A 22,127-nucleotide genomic window follows, 5' to 3' on the forward strand; every position below is an offset into this window, starting at 1 on the left:
CGTGGGGCAGAGCTGGATCTCTGCTGTAACCATCAACAGAAGAGGCAGGTGGAAACAGGAGTGTCTGGAGTTGAGAAAGCAAAGAACCAGAAGGCTCATTTCCACATGGAATATAAAGTGGGAGCGAGGGAGTTGCAGATGAGGATCACATCCATTCCCAATGGTATGGAAGAGGGACAAGTCTGTTCCAGTTGAACCTAGAGAGAACCTAATAACTGCTGAGCTGTGGTGTGCACACATGGTGGAAAGTTTATTGTTCCAGTGGTACCTGCACAGTAACACCCTTGCCTGCCCTGAAGGCAAATGCCACCTTGTTTTTACATTTTGACTGGATGGTCAGCTTATACGGGAGAAAAATAGCAGCTGTCAGTGGCGCAGTTCGCCCCCAGCTGCTGGTCCAGGGCTTGCTGGTTCCCAGAAGTTCCCTTCCCCTGGTGCTCGGCGTGGCTGGCTGCACAACCGCTGTCTTGCTGCTGTTCACGTCATCCTGCTGGCGCGATCGTCTCAGACTAACGGGGGATCCGCAGATGTGCTAGCTTAAACCCAGCTCATTTTGAACAGAAACTGCAACTTTGGTGGAACAGCTCTGCTCTTTGGAAACTGCCGTGGCAGCAGTTTTCCAGGGGAAGCGGGAGGACGGAACCTCTGCTGAGCTGTGGAGGTTTCGGTACGTGGTGGGTTGGTACAGGTAGGGTGCGTGGTTTTTCCTCTGAATTCTGCTATGGCACATGCTGCGAGGGTCAGTCGCTATTCTGTATCACAGCTCCAGAGTCTCTGTATCCTGCCATAGGCATTCCTTAAGGCAAGGGATGGCAAACACGCTCTCCACCATGATGCAGGTGATGTTTTCAAGGCATTTAAGGAATACAGGAGAACAAGCTTCTCTGAAAGTAACTATTGCTTGTGCTTGTGTCACGCAAAGACTTCTGAAAATCCCTATTCTTACTTTTACATTTGTGATGGGACCTATCTTCCGTTTCCCATGAAAGGTGTAAAACTCGCTGGATTCCAGATGGAGCATTAGTGTCTGTGGACTCTATTAAATCTCGGTGTTAAATCTGAAATGTTTGCAGTTTGTTCTGGTTTTTTTGTAAAGCTGTCACCTTTGGTTGCCTCCACGGAAGGACTGAAGTAAGCTGAGTGCCACAGAATGCTGTTGCATGTGGCTTTGGTGGGCTCTGAGGACTCTGCTTTTATATCAGATAGAAAAGTATTTGTGTACTAGAAAAAGGAATAATGAAGTGCAGTGAAGGGAAAAGGAAAGTGTTGCAAGTTCTGAGCATGGAGGAAGGTGGAGATCCCTGTGCAAAGGGGAAGTACGGAGGCCAGTAGGTGCGTTCTCCAAAGCTGTTTCAGGTTATGGGCTAAAACACGTGTGGGATGAGGACTGCAGGGAGGGGCTTCCAGAGGGATTCTCCAGATTGCTCGCTTGGCATTTGCATCATAGAGAGGACGAGTGACTGCAGATCCAGCCTTCGTTACCACTGTCCAATGACCATTGTCCCATGGAAGTTAAATGTACTTATTAGTGTTTTTTTAATTAACTGTTGTAGGTGTACAGATGTGGATTGACTAGATATGTGATAACGCAGCTGAATATAACTGTTGAAAGTAAATAGCATCTTGGTATAAAACCATCTCAGCCTCTTATTCCTGAGCCCGCCATCCCCATCCACGTCACGCTCGTGGGAAGATGGACAGCGTCTGCACAGGAGCGTTGCTTTTCCTGGGGCTGGGAGAAGAGGTTCCACACTGTTGATTACGGGTATTTGCATTCAGTGGTTTTCCTGGGTGATCACGGGCTGCGCCTGGCCACGGTCACACGCTGGAGTCGCTGAGCAGGACTGCTCTCCTCTCCCAGAACTCTCCCGTGCGATTACTGCCCGTTGCTGGTCTCCTGTGGGGAAGCTCTGCGGGAGCAAGTTGCAGAGGAGGAGGAGCAGGGTCTCTGCCAGCAGCTGGGGGTCTCAGCACTGGACCCCAGCCTTCAGTTGCTCTCACCTCCTGTAGCAGGGCTTTCTAGGGCCAGGATTTGACATATTTTTGTTCAGAGCATTCAAGTTACTCAGTAATTTTCCAAGCCTGTGGTTCTCAGCTCACCTGGCATCAGCTGTGCTCCATCCGCAGCAGAGAGATGGCACCGAGTCAGAATGACATGGAGGAGGTGACAGAGCCCACGAGTGCCACCGGGCTGGGGGAGCAGCTCTGGGGCAGGAAGGGACTGACTACCACTGCCTGAAATCCACCACGGATAAATGCAAAGTCATGCATGGGCAAGCACGTACCCTCTGTGGCACAGGCTGAGCACCGTGCAGCAGCGGCGAGGTGCGTTTGCTGAAGGGCAGCGCACAAGCTCTGGCATGTGAGTTATGAAAGCCAGACCTGGCCCATTGCCAGAAGAGACAGGGATAGAAGAGCAGGAGAAACGCATTTCTGTGAGCACAGCGCAACAGTGGGTGGTGCGGTGTTTGCTGCCTCAGGTGCCCTGTGGTGCTGTCTGGCCCTGGTGGTTTTAACTGGAACTAGCTGACAGAGCTTCCTCAACGTCACTAGCCTTTGTCTGCATTACCCCCGTCCCATCTCCCTCGCACCACGCGCTGAGGATCAGATGGACGCGTACGTGGCGTTATGGGAGCTGATGCACCACCCGCAGCCAGCAGCACCGAGCCCTGGCTTCTGTCCAGCCCCTCGCAGGCTCCAGCAGAGTCTCTTCCCACCCCACTTGTTTGTCCACCTCATATCATAGGGATCACTGCATTAGCCTTTACCACAAGGAAACAACTTGTGATGTTTAAAAAAATGATGAAAGAACGCAGTGGAAGGACACACCCTGGAGGTGTTGGGACCTGGCTGGTAAGTACTGACGCAGCTGATCCGCACCCTCTGAACACCTCTGTATCCTCTTGTCACCTCTGTGCAGCAGAACAGTGCTGTTACCTCCTGTTGCAGGAGAGATGCAGTGAGCAAGAGCCCTTCCTGAAGACTTCGGGGCAGTTGAGGGATGATCCTTGAGTTGCTTGTGTGCTTAACCCACAGCTCAGCATTTCCCGTCTCGAAGCTGTGTGTGCAATCTGCAGTGGCTGCGGGGAGGAGCCTCTGCTGCTGGCTGCCCAGAAACAAGAGCTGGCAGCAAAAGTCCTTCTTGGGTGGAGAATACCAAGCTCCAGTGTCTCTGCATTTAAAATGCAGGAACACAGGCGATAGCAGCCAGAAGCTTCACTTTCCTGGCAAAACTGCTTTCCTCTCACCTTGGCAAGCTTTCCAGCTGATGAGTGGCATTATCAGCTCTGTGAAATCCCATGTGGTATTTTTACTTTACCAGAACTCTGCAGGAGTGTTTCTTGTCTTTGCTTCAATAATGAGCAGTTTCCTTAACAAGAGCACTAGAAAAGAACAGAAAACAGTTTCCTGCTCGCAGGGTGTGTGCGTTAAGGGAGAGCTGAACCTGTGCTCTGGGGACCCACCATCGCCACAGTCCTGGCAGCAGCCTGGCGAGCAGAGGTGGGTGCAAGCACATGGCGTTTGACAAAATTCCCAAAAGGCACAGGCGGAAGTGGGTTTATCAGTCTCCCTTTGGCTCCAGGCAGAAAATAGCTGAGACAGACAGAAGAATACAAAGAAAGTGCAGCTTGAACAAATACTTTTTCCCTTATAACACAAAGAGACACCACCCTTCTGTGTTTTGTTACTTTATTGAAAGTGGCAGATCCCTTTCAACGTTTTTAAAAACTAAAACCATTGTTGCTTTGAATACTGGACGACGTTTGTGGGGATTGTTTTCTTTAAAAAGTTTACTCATTACACTGCAGTGCATGTGAGTAATAATACAAGGTACCTTATTGACACGATTTGCTACCATCATGAACAGGAACTTTAAAAGCAGCAGGAGTCCTTCAGCCGCCTTTCTGCTGGACTGCAGCCTCTGCCTTCCATCTCAGTACGTTTCCTGTCTATACATTAACTCCTTCTCCCGAGGGGGGAAAAAACAAAAGGGTTTGTTCTGTTCTTCATAAATGCAGGCTCCGAGACAGCTCTCGCCCCAGGGAGACACCGCTCCGCAGCAGATCTCCAGCAAGATCCAACAGCAGCACCTCTACTGGCCAAGTTTGTGGTGTTTGCTGAGCCTGTCTTCACCCATTGGAGAGGAAGAGTAAAGGACAGTCACAGCTAAAGCGAACACCGCACACCGCAACCAGGGAACGTATGGTCCTTTGCATGTACTTGTAGCCCAGCACTTACCCTCTGCACATCTGAATCAAAGTACCAAACACCCGAGCCTGGCTACTAATGGAGTGGCCTTTTTTAAAAAATGCTAAACAGCTACAGCTTGTGTTCTTAGTGGCTTTGGGGTGAGCCACGTCACTCGCACACAAACACCCAGACAGAAAAGATTTCCAGAGCTAAGGTCTTGCTGACTTAATGGGAATATCCTTATGATTAGAGAGCAGATCACCAAGCAACCAGCTATCGTGTTATTTTCCTAAGTCTATTTTTTTAGACCTTTAAAGTATAGATGTAAGAGCTGTGCATTTACCTGAATTAAACTAGTGTTATACAGAAAGCAAAGCTAGTTGGGGATGGCTCCACTGGAATATCTCAAACAACCAGTATCGCAGCAGCTGCTTTCATTTCTCTGCTAGAAAACACCACCACAGCTTGGCAACGGGAGAAGAGCCCTGGCTTCAGCACATTTAGATCCCAGACTGAAAGAAGAGCCAGAGAGGGAAAGTTGAGAAGAAGGGGATGGAGGCCCGGACCAGCTTTTGTGAACCCTCACCCCAGGGATACCATTGCTGCTGGCCATCCAGTTTATACCTTCCTGTAGAGGACAGGTTTCTTGCTTCAAGAACTGCTACACAGCATCCATCTACCTTTCGAGCTGAAGCCCTGTCAGCGCCTTTGGCTGTCGTGTTCCCCCTGCCCCCTTTTTTAATCCTTCTGTAACATTAGGACACACGCAGTAGGTGTCTACTCAGGTTAGAGGCGAGGACTGCCCTGTGTCTCTCGTTGCTTCAGCTGGAGAAAGCAGCAAGGAAAGGAACTCCACCAGGTCCCACACCAAACGTAACGGCTTTGCCTTCCAGTCCCTGGAGACCCAAGGCAAGTTCTGCTGTTGCCTGAGTTAGATGAACCAAGGCCTAATCCAAAATGATGTCCCAGAGCCAAAAAAAGTTCAGTCAGCAAACCCCTCCTCCTGTGAAACAACACACGGGGAAAGAGCAGCAGTGTCTTAGCTCAGCTGCTGCTCTGCTTGAAAGCTCTTCATTACTAGTGCGTGAAGGCATTGAAGCAATCCTTCAGAACAACTGAAGAGCTGCTCTAACTTTCCCAGAGGCTGTAATGCATGGAGAGCTTCCAAACATACCTGCACTCATACATGACTGCTCACAAACACTTCTTTAGGAAGGGCAGGAGGCTAAACCCATCAGCCTTTGAAACATATCTCAGTGGAGGAGAATCTCCCCCTTTTCCAGCAGCCAGGCATTTACCAATAACAAGCTGTGAATCAAACCAAGCCAAAATGGATACATCCATAGGGAAACAATTAAAAACTGCATTGATTAAATTGTAAAAACAATTAGACCACCCATCTTGGGTTCTGCAAAAGGTCTAAATTGTACTTGCATTGCAAACCCCACCCCGGGTTATCATGGAAACACGTATAATGTGAAGGCTCTGAAATGCCCTGGAGTCCGTAACACCACGTTACATCCAACAGCAGATGGTGGTCTGGATTAGAGATGGAGTTCTTATGAAGCTGGAAAAAAATCCTTCCCCCCTCAAAAGAGCAGCAGGGAGTGTAGGTGTCAGCGGGCAGAGGTCAGGTGGTTCCGACTGTGTGAAAACCTGCAAGAAAGAATAACGGGTGGAACTGGTCGCTCCTGTCCATGTCAAGGCCTGGGGTAGAAGATGGCCCACAAGCCCTGCGCCTGGGGAGGAAGAGGTCAGTCTGGATGTGTTTGTCCCTCCTCCCCTTGCCACTACCAGTTTTCCAGATAAGGAAGTCTCAAAAGAAAAAAACCCAGCAATTTAAGAAAAAGACAATGCAGCACGTTTTTTATGCCTTTAAGATTCAATTTTAGGCTAATAAGGAATTTTGAGCACTAGTGCTTTACAGTAAGAAACTAACTGGGGTCTTCGAGGTTTTGCAAACCCCAAAAAAACCCAGTCTCTTGCACTTAATGCACCCTCCAATACGGCCGTTTCAAGGCTGATAGAAGTGAATGACACTGAAACCGCTGCCCTGCAGAGTCACACAACGCACCTCTGCGAGCACCTCCTGCTCAGCTAGAGGCTAAAGTTTTTGCAGGCATCACGAGGATGCTTTCTGTGAGCTTTGTGGCTCAGCCAGGAGAGACCAGAGTGCTCTCTGTCCAGCTTTACGTGATTATTGGATGAGGGATCTAACCAGACCCACAAGGTATTTGCTTGAGAGCTTGAAGGACTTCGTACCAGAAAGCCTCAAGGCAGGCCAGTGGTTTTGATCCTTAATATCTAAGGTCCTTTGCTTGACAGCATCCGATGGAGCTACAAGGCACGAACTACACCAGCTTAAACCCATCAGAAGTAAGTGCTTAGAAAGCCCAAGTTCAAGGGTGTGAAGACTGGAAATCTTGAGTTGTATTTACATTAGCAACCAGAGCACAGAATGGCTCCTTTGGTCACACGTACAGTAAAATCCTTCACTTCCAGCCTTCTGACCAGTGAGGGGCCAAATGTCAAGTTTCTCAGCTAGTGAAGAAAGGGTGAGATTCAGAACAGCCTGCTGTGAAAGGGAGAAAATCCAAATTAAAGCTCAATAAAGCCCGATAAACCTGTGATCAGGATGTGATATTGTTGCCTGCACTACGTGAATGTGACTGACCTTGGTACCAGCAGCGGAGGCAAGCTTGACGCAGCCCCTGCTGAGCAGCAAAGAACATAATTCTATACTCCTTCCCTGGTTTAATAAGTAATTCCCTTCAGGAGAAACAGCTTCCTGCTGCCTGAAGCTGGGCAAGCAGAGGGACTGGCTGCACACAGTGCTGCGAAGCACATTCCTTGCAGTGAAACAGGTATTCACTATCCCTGACGCAATCCTGCTGACGTTTGGCACAGTCCTCGCTACCTGGGCGACAGGACCAGCAGGACATCGCGTACACATATATGCAAGATGAAGGCAAGTGGCAGCATCCTTCTGGGCTCTGCAACATTCATCTACACTACAGAAACCTGTTCAGTGTGAGAGTTTGAGGCAGGAAGAACTGCTTCCATTAAATGAAAAGCTGTTAAAAGCAGTGACTTAGGGCCTATTAGGTCAGCTGTCATCAGTATTCATTTTTTGGGTGTCTTGACTGCTCAGTACCAACCTTTAACACAGGTATGGAGTGAGACAGTGGGTCAGGTCCCTGCCAGCCCCACCCCAGCTCATACTTGAGAGGACACCCACCTTTGTACCCGCTCCACCATGTATGCTATCAGTTTGTCAGAGATGCCTGGGCAGGACTCCTCAGCCAAGCTAAAAGCGTTCTCCAGCTCCTCCATAGCTCCCACGTTGCCTCCAGTCTGCTTGTGCTTGTCTTTAAGCTGCAACCCGGAAACAGTGCGTTAGTTCCTCATCTCGTTGCAGAAAGCACTGGTCGGGCAGTGCAGTACAGACATTTAATTCCCTTTCCCTTTTAATACGACTCCACAAGGGTGCAGGAGGTCACCCACATTCTTCTTAAAAAAATAAAGCAGCATTCTTTGTGTAGGTCAGGAAGATGGAAGTCCGATGGCCAGAGTTCAGGCTTTCTTCCAGGCAGAAATCACTCAACAGCTGTGAAAACCCATAAGTAGTAACAGAACAAAGAACTCCAGCTGTACCTGAACAGGTACCGTCCCCTTGGCTACTAACAGCTTAGCACCCAGATGCGCACAAAGGCTTGTGGACATGTAGGGCAGAAAATATCCTAACACCAGGAGTCAGTCACCACTGCTTTTAATAACCACAAAAAGTCTGAGTTGCTCCTAGTGGGGGGCCAAGAGAGACTACTGCCACGCTGCAGGTCCCGAACCACTTGGTCTCTCTCTACCCCGGAGAGAGCTTTCCCCAGGGAGCCAGCAGAATGAAGCCCGCACACCAAGACCTCCACAGGCAGCATCTGACCTCGATGAAAAGCCTCTGCTTGCCTCTGTCATGGTTAGCACACACTGACCAGGCCTCACCAGCCACGAGTCTATTTGCACATGGTTCCAGTTGTTAATTTGAAATAGCCAAACCTCTGTCATGAAGGAACTCCTGCTGGGTCACTGATGCTGAGCCTGAAGGAATCTTGTTGGAAAACCCCCATTCCCATCCTCTGCAGCGTTTCCCCACCTCCTTCACACAAGCAGCTCATGCGGCAGCCCCTTCCCTAGTGGAGATCATTATGCAATGAGATGAACAAAAATCAAAATGCTTTGTTGAACAAGCAATGTCTGCCAGCTAGCCACTGTCCAGTTCAATTAAGCTCCCGTTAGGCTACGCTGATTAAAGGGCTTTACATAAGCCTCATAGTTCTTTGCCTGCAATTCTAGGATCAGCCTGTCCTGTTGTTGGAGTTCACCTTTTCTCCATGGTCCAGAAAGCAGGACAAGGTGAATGCTAATCCCCAGCTGCGGCCGTCCCTGTGCTCCAAGAGCCCTGCTGGAAATGAGCAGTTCCGAGCCAAAAAGAGCTGCTTCCCCTTCAGCGGGGTAACTGCGTGCTAACACAAAGCCTCAGCGGTGGGAGCACCGCGCACATGCCTCTGCTCATTCAGAAGTGGCGGGGGGCATGGAGGGCCACTCACTCATCCAGGATACACATTTCTTAGGCCAAAAATAGCTGTGATGCTAAGCTAAGGATCTGATTTGACGTCGACCTGATCTAAGACCGCCTGCCTCAGAGCAAAATGAGACACACGGTCTGTCCTGCAAGGTAAGTTGCCCGTTTATCATCAGCCTCCGATGCCAAACCAGTGACCTTCAGTTTGCCCAGCAGCTGGGGATGTGAGCAGTCTGTGTTATCCTGTCAAGTTTCCACTGCAGAAGAGCTTTCTGGAGGTTAGCAGGGGGTTGGAGCTGTGCCGCACAAAGCCTTACGGGTTCACTTTTATCCACTGCTTGGCCCCCAGGCCCGAAGACCTTACCTTTCCTCCCTGCCCCAGGAAGGGCTGACAGCTTCCCGATTTGCAGTTGTCCACCTTTGTGTTAATGGGACCTTTTCAATATTAACATCCAATAATGCACACGCAGGGAAGGCATATAAAAAATGATGAACAGCATCTCGGTAAGACTTCAATTCAAAAAGCCCAGCTTCAGCCCTTTTATGGAAAGAGGTGATCAAACCTATCAGAGGCACTAATGGTGTGAAAGAGAAAGTCTGCTGTTGGTAGGAAACTAGAACTAAAAAGAACAATGCATGCAACCAGCAGTGAAGCAGATTTCCTACTTAGAGACTTGGAGAACAGTTGTTTTTTTTTTCCAATCCCCTGCTACTCCATGTGGACACCAGGTTATTCCAGAGACTGCCCAGAACCTTTCCTGCGCCTAATTTCACTGACTGGGATTAGCAGAGTAGCCTAACCAAAGGAAAGGAAGATCCTTTGTGAGGCAAGGGAGTCAAAGTGGCAGAAATGGAAGGCCAAGAAGCCACCTCCTGCCTGAAACTGTCAAAACAAGGTTGGTAAGGAGAAGCATGAAGATGCCCTTGTTGGTTTGGAGAACTCAGAGCTCTAAGCACACCCTCCCCCAGAAGGCTCCTAAACAGAACGGACTGAGAACCAGATGTCAGTGATTATGCTGCACGAACATGTCAAGTATCTCTTTATCTCCAACTACCACAGCCACCAGAAGGTTCTACTCACCTCCCCAAAAACTGGGTGAACAAGCGTGGAGAGACACTGTGACCGTGGTTGCCTCTTGATGGGCTCCGTAGGCTAGAAAGCAAGAGGAAAAGAAGTTACAAGCACAGGCAAAGGCTCCCAGGGCACACAAACTGCCACACCTTGGGCAAATTCACAGCACCTCGCTGGCAACCCCCTCACCAGGTCTCAGGAAAGCCACAGACTGCAGTACCCTGATGATGTGCCAGAGGCAACTCCAGGGCACTAGCCCTTGATACCAGACTAACGTATGTTTTAGAGCATGAGAGACTGGTAGCTTCCCCAAGTCCCTCAAAAGCTTGCAGTAGTTCAGTCCACTTCGGAAGGAACTAATGGCAGACCTTCTGGGAGCCATGAAGAGCCATTCCTTTGTGCAGCTTGCTCAAGGAGTTGGGGCGAATAGTTGGTGGGAATGTCCAGATTGGACCCTGGTCTCCATCTTCTGTGTCTCCATCGCTGCAAATGAAACGGGAAAAGTCAAGACAAAGCCTCGGCTCCGTACACCGGGTGTTTTACCCATTACCTGTAGTCACAAGCTCACCCCCACCTGACTGCCATATCACCACTGGCCTTTCCCTATCCCAGAAAAAATCCTAAAGAGAAACTGCTTCAGTGTCTACACGACCACAGAGATCTGAGCCAAGTACTGCATTATGTTTCCAAATCACAACCACCTTTCTGCTCTAGCCAGCTTAAAGACAGTTGCAAGTGCTAGTTAAACTTAGGAGAATTTCAAGACAATCCAAGCTCACAATTTGAGGGGACAGGTTTAGATGTTGCAAGCCAATCTCCCAGAGTCACTGGTCACTTGAGTCACTCCCACTGCAGGTGAAGAAAAGCTCTGTGACACCAGCCTGGCAATAAACTGCCCTTTCCTCACCCCGGGCTTGTTGCCTTGTTATCTTCCACCCCAGTAGCAAAGCTCTACCCGCGAATACACAAGCACACATGCACAGCTGTTGCCACAGTCACTACAGACTGTAGCTCTTTGAAAGGCGACGCATTTAACTGAACGTGCATAAAATACAGGCATCAAGAGCCTTGTTTTACTAGTTACACAGACTAGAAGTTTCTTGTTAGTACTTCTGATTCCTTACGCTCAAAGAGGCTCCACAAGTTAAGACTAGAATAGAGTACGAGGTCCCACCGAACAGGAGGTGACAGCCCGTTTCTTCAGGCAGCAGTCACCCACTCCCACAAACAGATGCTCACAGGTCACCCCGAGCTACCCTAAGATCTCCAACCCAGGCAGGGAAAAGGACCCGAGCTGCTTGTGGTAGGGTACCCTGGGGCGCACAGGGTATAGCAGGGGCACCCTTCCGTGCAGAACGCATACGTACATATCAGAATCACCAGAACTGGAATCCTCTCCGTGGCCCTCCGACTTCCAGCGCTTGAATCGATCTATCAGCTCCATTAGGAATGAGGTTTTCTTGGTGTAGCGTGTGATGAACTTGTGCTTCAGCAACTCTTTAGCTGTTGGCCTCTGGAGCAAATAAGGAAAGCATGCTACATCTAACCATCTCTGTACACTGGACATGCAAGTGCACTGACTTCAATCCTTGCCAGGCTTGCCTGGCCATTCTGCAAGCTCAGGACTTCTTTCTCTCCAGGAGCCTTGCACCAAAAGGTCTTCCTGCTAAATGAATCTTTGGCCTCTGCAATACTCTACCCCAATTCACAGGTGGACAGTGATACTCACAAATCGAGGATCCTTATTGAGGCAAGCTTCCACAAACTCCTTGAAGGGCTTGCTGTGGTGACCCTCAAGTGTTGGAGGGTTATTTTTGGGGATCAGGAAAAGAACCCTCATAGGATGCAAGTCAGAATTTGGAGGCTCTCCCTTTGCTAGTTCAATGGCTGTAATGCCAAGGGACCAGATGTCTGCCTGAAAGAAAAGCAAGAACAGTGACAGCACAGAACAGCAAGGAGCAATTCTGCTACATGGAAGGATGCAACTTGAGCACAGTTGAAGGGGCTGATCACAGAAAATCAGGTAGGGTATTTCACATCTAATACACAAACTTCTGCGACAGACCCTGAATCGTAACAGGAAGGGATTGTTCTTGCAACCAACAGCACTTCCAATCCCTGTATTAACCCTAGCACCCTCTCCTCTACAGCAGCACCAAGTAGCAATGCTCCTCCTGCTCCCAGCTCACCTTGAAGTCATAAGCAGACTGTTTGATGACCTCCGGTGCCATCCAGAATGGAGTCCCGACAAACGTGTTTCTCTTGATTTGTGTGTCTGTCAACTGTCCAGCCACCCCAAAGTCAGCCAGTTTCACATCTCCTTGTTCCGAAAGTAGCACGTTGGCAGCTGTTCACACAAATGAACATTAAGCCCACCGGTTTCTGAATTATCTCCAGCCTAGACAGAACTGAACACTGAGAATGGACCTCCCTGTGGCATCCTCCTGTGTCCCAGTGAAAACCCGCAGCTCGGATTTCCAGCCTCAGACTCAGTCTCATGCTCTAACCTCTGCTGGGTAACAAGAAACAGTTCATACACTTGGCTGGATCAGGAGGGGAATATTTCCAGGGTAGTAGCAGGGAGTAGACATGAAGGGCCACACAATCAACCAGATGTGATTCCTGGTCACACAAGGAAGAGAGGCCAACACAGCCCAAGATACTTCAAATAGTCTCAAATTTTTTTCAGAGCAGCATTGAGCACAGGTTAAATAGCAGATCCTTCTAAATTGCTCACAAGTCCTGGTCTTGTACCACTTCCCACTCAGCTTAAGACAGCAGCATTGCTCAGGTTTTGGCATGGTGGTTTTTTGTAGGACTTTTCATTCCGAGGGAGACCCTATCCACAAACTTTCAGCATTTTCCCACTCTGCTGGCGGCCAGCAGTCCTGCTGCGCTAGAAACGTGTAGTCTCAGATATGCAACAGAATCTTTTCTATGTATCTCCCTGCGTGAGGTTGCTCTGCTCTGCTTGTTCGCATCCCCTCCCACAGAGGGTCAGAGCAGTGAGCATCCAACACTGGCCATGTCCCCACAGCGCTGTTCTCCCGCCCTCCTGCTGTCCTTTGATGCTCTGTGCTCGGTGTGAGACTGCTCTTTGGGAGGCAGATGACAGGTCTCTCTACGGTATGTAAGGCCAGTGACTATCAAAATAAGTAACAGGATGAGCTGACAAGCTGCCCTGAGTCTCTAGGGCCGTGAACCCTGCGTGAGGACAGCTCACCTTCACAGTAAGTTATGACAATGATAACCAGCATACGCACACCTTAGGGTCCAGCAGTAAAGTGAATGTCCAGACATAACTGAGTCAGCTAATATTTGAGCGTGCCTTTCATTGACTCCTTTGCTTTAGCCCCTGCCTGTCCAAGCTACGAATGCCAGAGAAGAGCTACAGACCCTTAATGTTACTCTAAACCCTAAAGACATGAAAAACATGAGCTGCAATAAAATGATACGCATCAGATTCAGAAATAAGCAACCCAACAGGAAAAGCAGTGCTAAGAAAGTCTTTGAAGCCTTTCAGATTACTGCTGTATAATATTTCTGAATCTTACGTTAGTGACATCCCTTACAAGAAAGGGAGCTGAACACTCCACTCTTACCTTTGATGTCCCTGTGGATCTTCCTCTCAGAGTGTAGATAATCCAAGCCCTTTAGGATTTCTCTCAGGATAGTAGCTATGTAAGTCTCCTCCAGGGGTCCTGGCTTCAGCTGATAAAGGACAGAAAGATGACTTAAAGGAGGGTGACAATGCCTTGGATTTTCCAGCCTCTTCCAGCCTCTCTGTTACTTAGAAACCTTGGCCAAGCAGGTCATATTCAGCAAGAAGCACCTAGTGCACACCTGAACTTTGCACCTGGCAACATTAAATGTATAACCTTTGGGAGATTTTCTGTTAGTCTGTTAAAGGCTTCCCAGACAAACAGCAGGATGCTCATCTCTCTCTTTGGCCTGGAAATACATTGGTGAACAGAACATCTTAACATTTTCTCCTGTTCAAATCTCTCTGCTAGGACACAAGAACTGAATTTCAGACAATGCAACAGCCTGGAGACAATTTTTACCCTCTGGCTGCAAAGTATTTTATCAAAGCTCTTCTCCTTTCAATCAGTTCTCCTCTAAACAAGTCCTGCCTTCTCAATGCAGTAACGGAGCTTCCGATGCTGACTGCTGCTGCTGACAGACCCCCTTCCTCCAAGTCAGTGCGGGCTCAGCATTTTTCACAACACGACCTTACTTACTGCTCTAGAAAAACAGGTTTTATTGTCCTAAGGAGAAAAGTAAAATCCTGTGATAGAATACAGCACAGCAGAACTTTGCCCATGTGTTTATTTTGCATTTGTATTCCCTTAAAATTTGGGGTAACTGGTTAGATGTCATTTTTATTACCAAACACTTGTAAACCCCGATCGCAGACCAGGTCCCTGCTGAGCTTGATGCCATCCAAGCACCGAGCAATACCACAAACTCTCTGCAGGCACAGAACTTCGATTTGGTGAAGTATGGACCTGCACTGCTCAAAAACAACTGTCTCCTCCCACTGTAAAGCAGCCAAGCACGCTGGAGAACAGTGCTTCAACATCTGAGCTCCATGCAAACATTTCCTCTGTCCTAGGATATGCATAACCAGCACGTCTGTCCTGCACTGCCCACCCTTCAGGCACAGGGCTACCAGAAAGATGGTATGTGGCAAGTGAGTGTCCGGCTTACAGGCATTTCACAAACCAAGGCTCCAGCCAACATTTCTCATGGTCTAGAGTTTACCACATACTTACCAAATCCAAGGCTGAACCTCCTCCTAGGTACTCCATGATTATCCATAGTTTAGTGCCCTGCAAGCAAGAGCACAAATCAAGAGCAAAGACAGTAAAAAAAGCAGGCAGAAAAGTGAAACATCCCAGAGGCAGCAAGCCACATGAATAGTCCTGTACACAATCCAAGAGATGCTGCACACTGCAGCTCTCAGAGCCTTCAGGAGGGAGATCCCAGCTGCCTCTTTCCGGCTGACACAGCATTACAGTGGTTGGCCTGCCCCCAGTACATTTCTTTCTCTTGATCTGCAGTTTTTTTAGTGGCCCTACGGGCACCAGACTAAACAGCCCACAGAGATAAGCATATTCTCAGGCTGGAGCCATTTAACATCACTCCAACAGATCTAGCACATCATCTTCTTGACAGTGACAGGGGAGCTTTGTGGCCTTTGATCTCATTACCAGGACTGCCAGCTTGAAGAGTACGATCACAAAGACATTCTCGTACTCCTCAGAGATTTCCAGAGCGAGGTTCACAGGGTCCTGGTAAGAGATAAGTGGCAGATCCATGAAACCACAGCTTGCTTGGTGTTTTCAGTAGAAGGCTGGGAAAATGCATTATGGCCTTTGAAAAATCTGTAAGGAATAATCAGGATCCAAAGAGCTCAAGAACTGTTTGCTATAGACCCGGTGTTACACACACCTCCAGCAGCCGGCATGCAGAGGCCACTTCTGGTCATCACTACTAGTAGCTGCCACTGGGGATTCCTAAACGTTGCCAACGGAAATGGTATCAGCACTCAGGTCCTGTTCTTTTCATAATTTCTGATCTGATGATGATGATCACAGTTTCAAACTCCCCATCTTTCCAGAGGCATAAAGCCCTCAGTGGTACTACCTTAAAACTGTGGCATTTGGGAAAAGTATTCCACAACCTTCCTTTTGAGTATGGTCAGAGCAGGGAGAGGTCAGCCTCTTCAATGAATTACTTGAAGTGACCACATTGTACTGGGCACATCACTTCCATGTGCTCCGCAAGTATTTTAAAGCCCAGCCTGCTATCCAGACCACACAAATGCAGTGAGCAGAGCCACCGCTGTTCCCGCTGCCACACTGGTACAGATTGGACACCTTGTAGTGTTAGATGCCACCATCAGCTGCAGCACCCACAGAGCAGCCCATCCCATTCCCAAACTGCTGGCAAGAACTGCCATGGCTTTGTCCTACCTTCAAGTAGGAGCCATAGTACCGGGTGATGTAGGGACTATCACACTGGCTGAGCACCGTAATCTCCAAAATGTCCTCAATTTCATCCTCAGCCTCCTCCAGATCAATGATCTTGATAGCAACTACCTCCTTGGTGCGGTTGTCAATCCCTTTATACACTTCACCAAACGATCCTTTGCCGATCCGCTCCAGCTTGGTGAACAGCTCCTCAGGATCCACCCTGGAGTGCTAAACCAGAAAGCAGTCATGAGAAAGGTCCCTAATGACCCACGGCAGCCTGCAAAGCACCACACAGACCCAGCCATACAGCTCATCTCCCTACCTATGCATCTACTGTGTTGTTCAAGTCACCCGAAACTCACAGATCCTAAAAGGTCTCCACATGCTGAGAAACTTAACACAGAATATATTCAAGATGTAAAGAACTGAAGAAGCCTTTCCGCCCCTGCAGACCGTAGGGGAGAGAAGCCCAGAAGGAGAATATCAGTGAGTGTCTCTACAGAAAGTGTCAGCTCCTTTGGGACAGGACTGCTCAACTGCAGGCACCAGACTGGTGCCAAAGCAGCTCCATGAGCAAGCACTTGTTCACACCTGAATAAAAAGGCAAGCAAAGTGTACCAGAACTAGTGTTCTTTTGAAGATCTGGATGAGAAAATGAGCACAAGCAAGAGGCCACAGAAGTTCACAAGGATGTTTCCCCTAGTCTGCGTTCCTGCATTCAAAGACTGGAATGATTTGAAGATTTGCACCCTTCCCTACTTGTTTGGAGGGTGAAACACTCCAGTAATATAAATACCAGCTCACATTAGCTGTCTTCTCTGCTGCAGCCTGATTTCCTGGCAGCACCCAGCCCAGCTCTCTTCAGATGTTTGCAGAAGGAGCATCACGTCTTCTGGAAGGTCTGCAGCAAGGAGGCCAGGCACCTGCCCACCCCAGAGGAGACAGAAGCGCTGAATGGACACTCCATCTGCAGACCTGCTTTTCTGGAACAGTCTGTCCTCTGGCTGGCACGCCCAGATGCAAAAGCAAATAGCATTCCCCGCATGAGATAAGCACATCAACTGGGAAGCTACTAACAAGATCATAATCAGAGAAATACTGACTCTTTGACAGCAGCTTCAAAGTTAACTCTATTAAGATGAATATGGACGAGAAAGGGAAGAAATCAGAATCATTTTCTGATGCTACTTCATTCTGCCCAGCTGCAGAACAGGAGGTCCTGCTCTGCTTCGTGGTAATAAAAGGCTTTTTGTGATTAGTTTTCTGCCTTTTTAAAAAAAATAAGTCTATCTTAGAAAAAAAAAAAAATCTGGAAAATATGGCCTGACCTACAGGAAGTGGCCAAGCCATTACAGTGAGGTTTCCACACCCAGAACTTCTCCGTCTCACCTCCAACATGTCACACAGAGGGACCGCTCCCTTGCAAGGGCCTTGAGCTGGCAGAGATTTTATCTGAGAACACGATGGCTGCATTTTTCCATCAAACACCAGGTTCTACCAGCAGGCCATCACTGAGCAGCCCTAAGCGCTGCTTAATAATTAAGCCAGCCAGTCACTACAGGTTGTTTGCCTTCTGCGCCCTGTGCATCGCTATATGGAGAAAGCTTTACCGCCAGCTCACTCAACAGGATTTCCATATGCATTGCAGTCCACGTACAGAAGGATAACCAAATATCCTTGTGCATCCATGGCAACACCCAAACAGGTTGTACTTTGAACAAAAGCACTAGAAACAGACTGGAGGGGATATGCAGAGATGAAAGGAACTGGAGATCTATGACAGGGACTGGAGAGAGGGGGTGGGGGAAAGGAAGAGGATTTGAGCTTGAGGAATGCCAGGAGACAACATGAGAATGACGAGTGCGGTGCAGAGAGAACAGTCTGGATAGTCCTGGCTCACAAGAGGCCAGGAGCAGTTTCCATCTCTTCACCAACTCACAGGAAGGGGCAGCAAGGTAGCCCAGACATCACCTTGCACAGTCACCTACCGCACAGTAAGAATGCCACTCACCACATCAGCCACTCCACACAGCAGGGAGAAGGGAGAGAAAGAGGACCGTCTCCTAGAAGCACCTGGCTCAGCTGGTAAAGGAAACACTATCCACATGAATCCTGCAGGGAAGCAACCCTGCAAGAAAGCCTTCCTCCCCTCCCACGTAAGTAATTTTTCCAGGAGAAAAGAAAGGCTCAAGTCGGGTGGGACAGGGGAGGAAGAGAACACATTTTGTGGAGACTGACTCTCCCCTACCCCAATAAATTTGCACCTGGAGACCACTGCAATGAGGGTTGTAACAAGCACGATCTGTCCCTTTTCTAAATATGATTTGATCTCAGTGCCAGTCTCGTTGTCAGAGAACCACTCTGGCTGCAAATCCATGTTCTGGAACTGCACTGCTACAAACACACAGGAAACATGTCATTAGTAGAAAGTAACGGAATCCAGATGAAATGCTTTATACCTGCATAAATGAGCACAGATAACCCAAAGCAGCTCATTAGCACCTGTCAACTTTGCCACTTCTCACCAGCCTGGGATCTTTCCATTTTCTTCCCCACTCACAGAACCCACCAGGGCTCCAAAATAGAGCTCCAGGGCTCCAAAATAGGCCAAAAATTCTCACTCAGAAGACTAGCTGACCAACCACTGCTCCTTGTTCTCCTACAATGCGTAAAGCCTTTAAGGGATGGTCACCTCATCGTACCTTTTTGCTTGACTGAATGTCAATTACACAGCAGTTCTGGAGCAAAATGCCTCGTGCTGTTCCTCCCCATTGAGAGCCGTCAGACACTAGAGATGGCTCAGTCAGGCATGAACAGGCTTTGGAGAGAGAGCACACAAAGCACTATATTGGTTGTATGTGCAGGAAGGGGAGGGAACAAGTATGAGAGGGATGAGGACAATCTACTGGTGATGTGCTGCACTTCTGCGCTCTGGGATCTAATCTCACAGCACAGGAAAGGAGGATGCTCTGTCATGACAGGTGTGGGGGTGTTTGCCATCACGACTGATGGGGCCACGTTTTAAAACAGAGAGGCTCACTGCAGACATCAGGAATCATGAAATGCAGTGTGTGATGAGACAAGCCTGGCAGTAACACCAGCTGCTTCATGGGGAAGGAATGGGTTTGGCAGTTCTGCCACCTCCAGCTGCAGAGACGTGATATCCAAAGCCTCTGAGAGGAGACTAGAGAAGGGTAAATATCTGCCCTCATTTCAAAGCTATACTGGAAAGATAAGCTGCATACTGGGAACAGAAGCAAGTACCCTTTGAACTAGCTCAAAGTCTTCTCTCTGGGCCGTGTCTGGCTGGAACTCACTCTCAAAAGAATCATATTCAGCATCATGAGCAAGAGTCACACCTGCATCTGCTGCATAAAACACTGAGAGGTGCTTAAATCCTTTTGGAAGTGAGAGTTCCTTGGTCTGGGGCAGGTCAGGATCAGAATCACTGCTGTATGTGGGAGAACTCTAACAGACAAAGACTGTCACAACCGCAATACTTTAAGAGCTGAAGCTGACTGGGAGTTTGGCAGCGTCCAGAGGTTTATACAGAACTACAGCAGCATTTAGTGTTACTTCTGACTAGAACACTTTCTAACCAGCCAGACAAACATCATTTTCCTGTGCCAAACACAGTGGAAGGAGGAAGGTGGTTTTAATAAACCTCAGCTACTGACCTTCTTTCCTTCATTGCCTCCTCTCCTCCCCAACTTCCCATCCAGCATTTACCCACATTGTATGCTACACACTGTCCTCTAGGCCACCAACAGAGACACCTGCAGCAGGCAATATGTTCTCTTCAGGGAAATCAGCTTTGTATCTCGAAACATTTGAAAGCTTCCCTGTACATATGAAATCTGTGCACAGCTCGCTTCAGCTGCTAGACCCGAAACAGTTTTGAACTTCTGGAATATAGACAAGAAGGACATTCATGTTCAACGCCTTGAAACACACAAATTTGTCTGAGACTCCCAACTTGCTTCACAGATAGTATTCTTTTGCTTCAAGCAAGTGAAGCATTACTTAGCCAGAGAACTTGAGCAGCTTCTTCAAGGTCACATAAGGAACAACAAAACTAGAAACAGAGCTCGGATCGGAGCTTTGAACACTAGCACAAATACATCACCTAGCAGATAAGAGCTCCCAACAAAGACTGGAGGCCCACTGTGCTGTATGTACATAGCAAAGGACAGCCAAGAAAAAAGAGAAAGCCAACCAGCTGAGGCAGGGAAATGGAGGCACAGAGGTAAAGCAACATGGAGATTTGCCTAAGGTAACCCCACAACAGCAGCAACAGAACCGAGAATCAAAGACAAGTCAAGCCTCTGACATCCCAATCCAAGTCTCAGTCTCTCAATTTTCGCAGTCCCTCCCAGCACTGCCTAAACTCTGGTGAACAGGCCAATTCCTACTGCCCTTCTAGCAAGCCTCAGTTACACAAACTATGAGTTTCCATCAAGGATTCCTGAAGAGACCCAAGGAGTCGATGACAAAGACTGCTTTCCTGTTCCAGGACTAAACAGAGAGTCATAGGATGAAGGAATCTGAGATTTGCATAATGCATTTAGAGATGGGAACCCCTGGAACTCCGATAAGCTTCACTAGTGATTGCTGTGTACAAAAAACCTTCAGAGCAATCTCCTCTGTAGCTACAGAACTTGGTTCTCAGCCCTAACCAGACAGTATCCTTTCCTACTCCTTTCAATCCTCTCCTTGTCCTATGACTCACTCAGGCACCGTATTTGCATTTAATTCCATACACACTTTGGGGAAACAGTTTATGTGAAAGACAGCATGCAAACTAAGATGCATTGCAAATCAATTTTAAACCAAAGAAGGCTTGGAGAATGCATCATCTCAAACCACTAAAGCTTTTAGTATTATAATTCTACACCTAGAAGCAGGGAAAAAAAAAAAGCCAAAAATTCTCACAAAACATAGTTTAACAAGACCTACATTCAGTATTGACATCTGCCAATAATCAAACACACCCCACAACCAAATTCAGCAGAAAGAAGATTCAAGCCAATACTATTAATGTGGTTTAGCTTTTAGTCCCAAGTCATGACATCATCCTTCCACATTCCTCTTATGAAAATGTCATCACAACAACAGGATTTAACCACATCCACCGAGGGTGATATCGCTCTCAGAACACTTAAATGTTCAGTATCAAATATCCTTACCTCTTACGCATTAAGATTACAAGCACCATTTTTCTCAGGCTATTGTTACAAACACTTCAGTAAGGTGTGTCTGGCACAGTTTGCACACACAGCTTTTCTGTTCCCAGTTCTAGACTTCCCCTCCCAAAGGTACTCAGAGAGCCAGTGATTCCTGCCTTCCAAGAAGAGCCAGCAGAGAAAGGCACTATACTGGGCAAAGAATTCCCCTTCTATACAGCTGGCAACCTAACGCTGTTAGTCCAGCACCACCATGGAGTACGACACAAATCAACTGGCTAACAGGAGTAAGCCGAGACATGTGCAAGAGAGATAAAGAGTGGCAAAAAGTGATTTTCTGGGGTTGTTATGTTTAGTTTTGATATAAGAGTTTAAAACAAATTTTTAATCGCCACTTACCTGGCTGGCGAATTCTCTCAAGTGAGCCATGCCTACAGGACAGTCAGACATCCGCTTCTGCAAAATCAGGGAGGGTTGGGATGTTGTAGCACGGCGGGTCAGCTGCAACAAGTGAGAACACAAAAGCTCTGACCTGAGGTTCTCAGAGCCTGGCTCATTCCCCAAGAGTTACCTTCATCTTTTTTCTCCTGGATTTTCAGCTCTCCTTAAACCTGACAGCCCTTCCTAAACACACCAGCCCCTCCTTGCAAACCGCATTTCTCAATTCTTTCCAGGCATGCCTTCTAGATGTATCAAGGAGCTTCACTTTAACAAGATCCACTGACAAAGCTTCATGCAACATTTTCCCCACCATCACCTCAGCCTGCTCCCCAGCGTTACAGCTGCCCCTCCAGCACAATCCTCTCACCCCCACTCCCGGAACCTTCCCCAGCACAGCCCACAGCCATTCTCAGACATCCCTTTCCTCCTACTGCTCCCCAGTAATCCTCTCACTGAGGGTACCCCCCCCTTGCAAATGTCAGCTCCCCAGTGCACCCCGTCCTCTCCAGGGAACCCCAACCCTACCCCATCCCTGGGCACTCCCCCCCACTGCTCCCCGGCTCTGCCCCTGTGCGCCTCAGCAACCCTCAGCACAGGGCTCCCCTCCACCCTGCCAACAGAAGGGCCCCAACCCAGCACGACCCCTCAGGGCACCCCCGGCCCAGCCCAACCCTCTCCAGGGCCCC

The 22,127-nt window shown here is 48.4% G+C and overlaps 1 protein-coding gene across 2 annotated transcripts; it reads right to left on the reverse strand.

The window, feature by feature from the left end:
• Positions 1-5,020: 5,020 nt before the first annotated feature.
• On the reverse strand, positions 5,021-21,450 carry STK25 (serine/threonine kinase 25). Of its 2 annotated transcripts, XM_010080731.1 has the most exons (11): positions 21,400-21,450; positions 15,818-16,045; positions 14,615-14,671; positions 13,442-13,550; positions 12,029-12,186; positions 11,569-11,754; positions 11,207-11,352; positions 10,208-10,322; positions 9,849-9,920; positions 7,430-7,566; positions 5,021-5,847 (listed from the first exon to the last, which is right to left on the reverse strand). In XM_010080731.1, exons 1-11 carry the CDS (start codon positions 21,448-21,450, stop codon positions 5,808-5,810), a joined length of 1,299 nt encoding a protein of 432 aa, XP_010079033.1. In that variant the 3' UTR covers positions 5,021-5,807. The 2 variants fall into 2 exon arrangements, with proteins under 2 accessions (XP_010079033.1, XP_010079034.1); XM_010080732.1 differs by lacking the exon at positions 15,818-16,045 and having other exon boundaries at positions 5,256-5,847; positions 21,400-21,429.
• Positions 21,451-22,127: the final 677 nt, after the last annotated feature.

This window comes from Pterocles gutturalis, unplaced genomic scaffold, assembly GCF_000699245.1.
Source record: "Pterocles gutturalis isolate BGI_N339 unplaced genomic scaffold, ASM69924v1 scaffold34564, whole genome shotgun sequence".
In the NCBI taxonomy this organism is placed as follows: Eukaryota; Metazoa; Chordata; class Aves; order Pterocliformes; family Pteroclidae; genus Pterocles; species Pterocles gutturalis.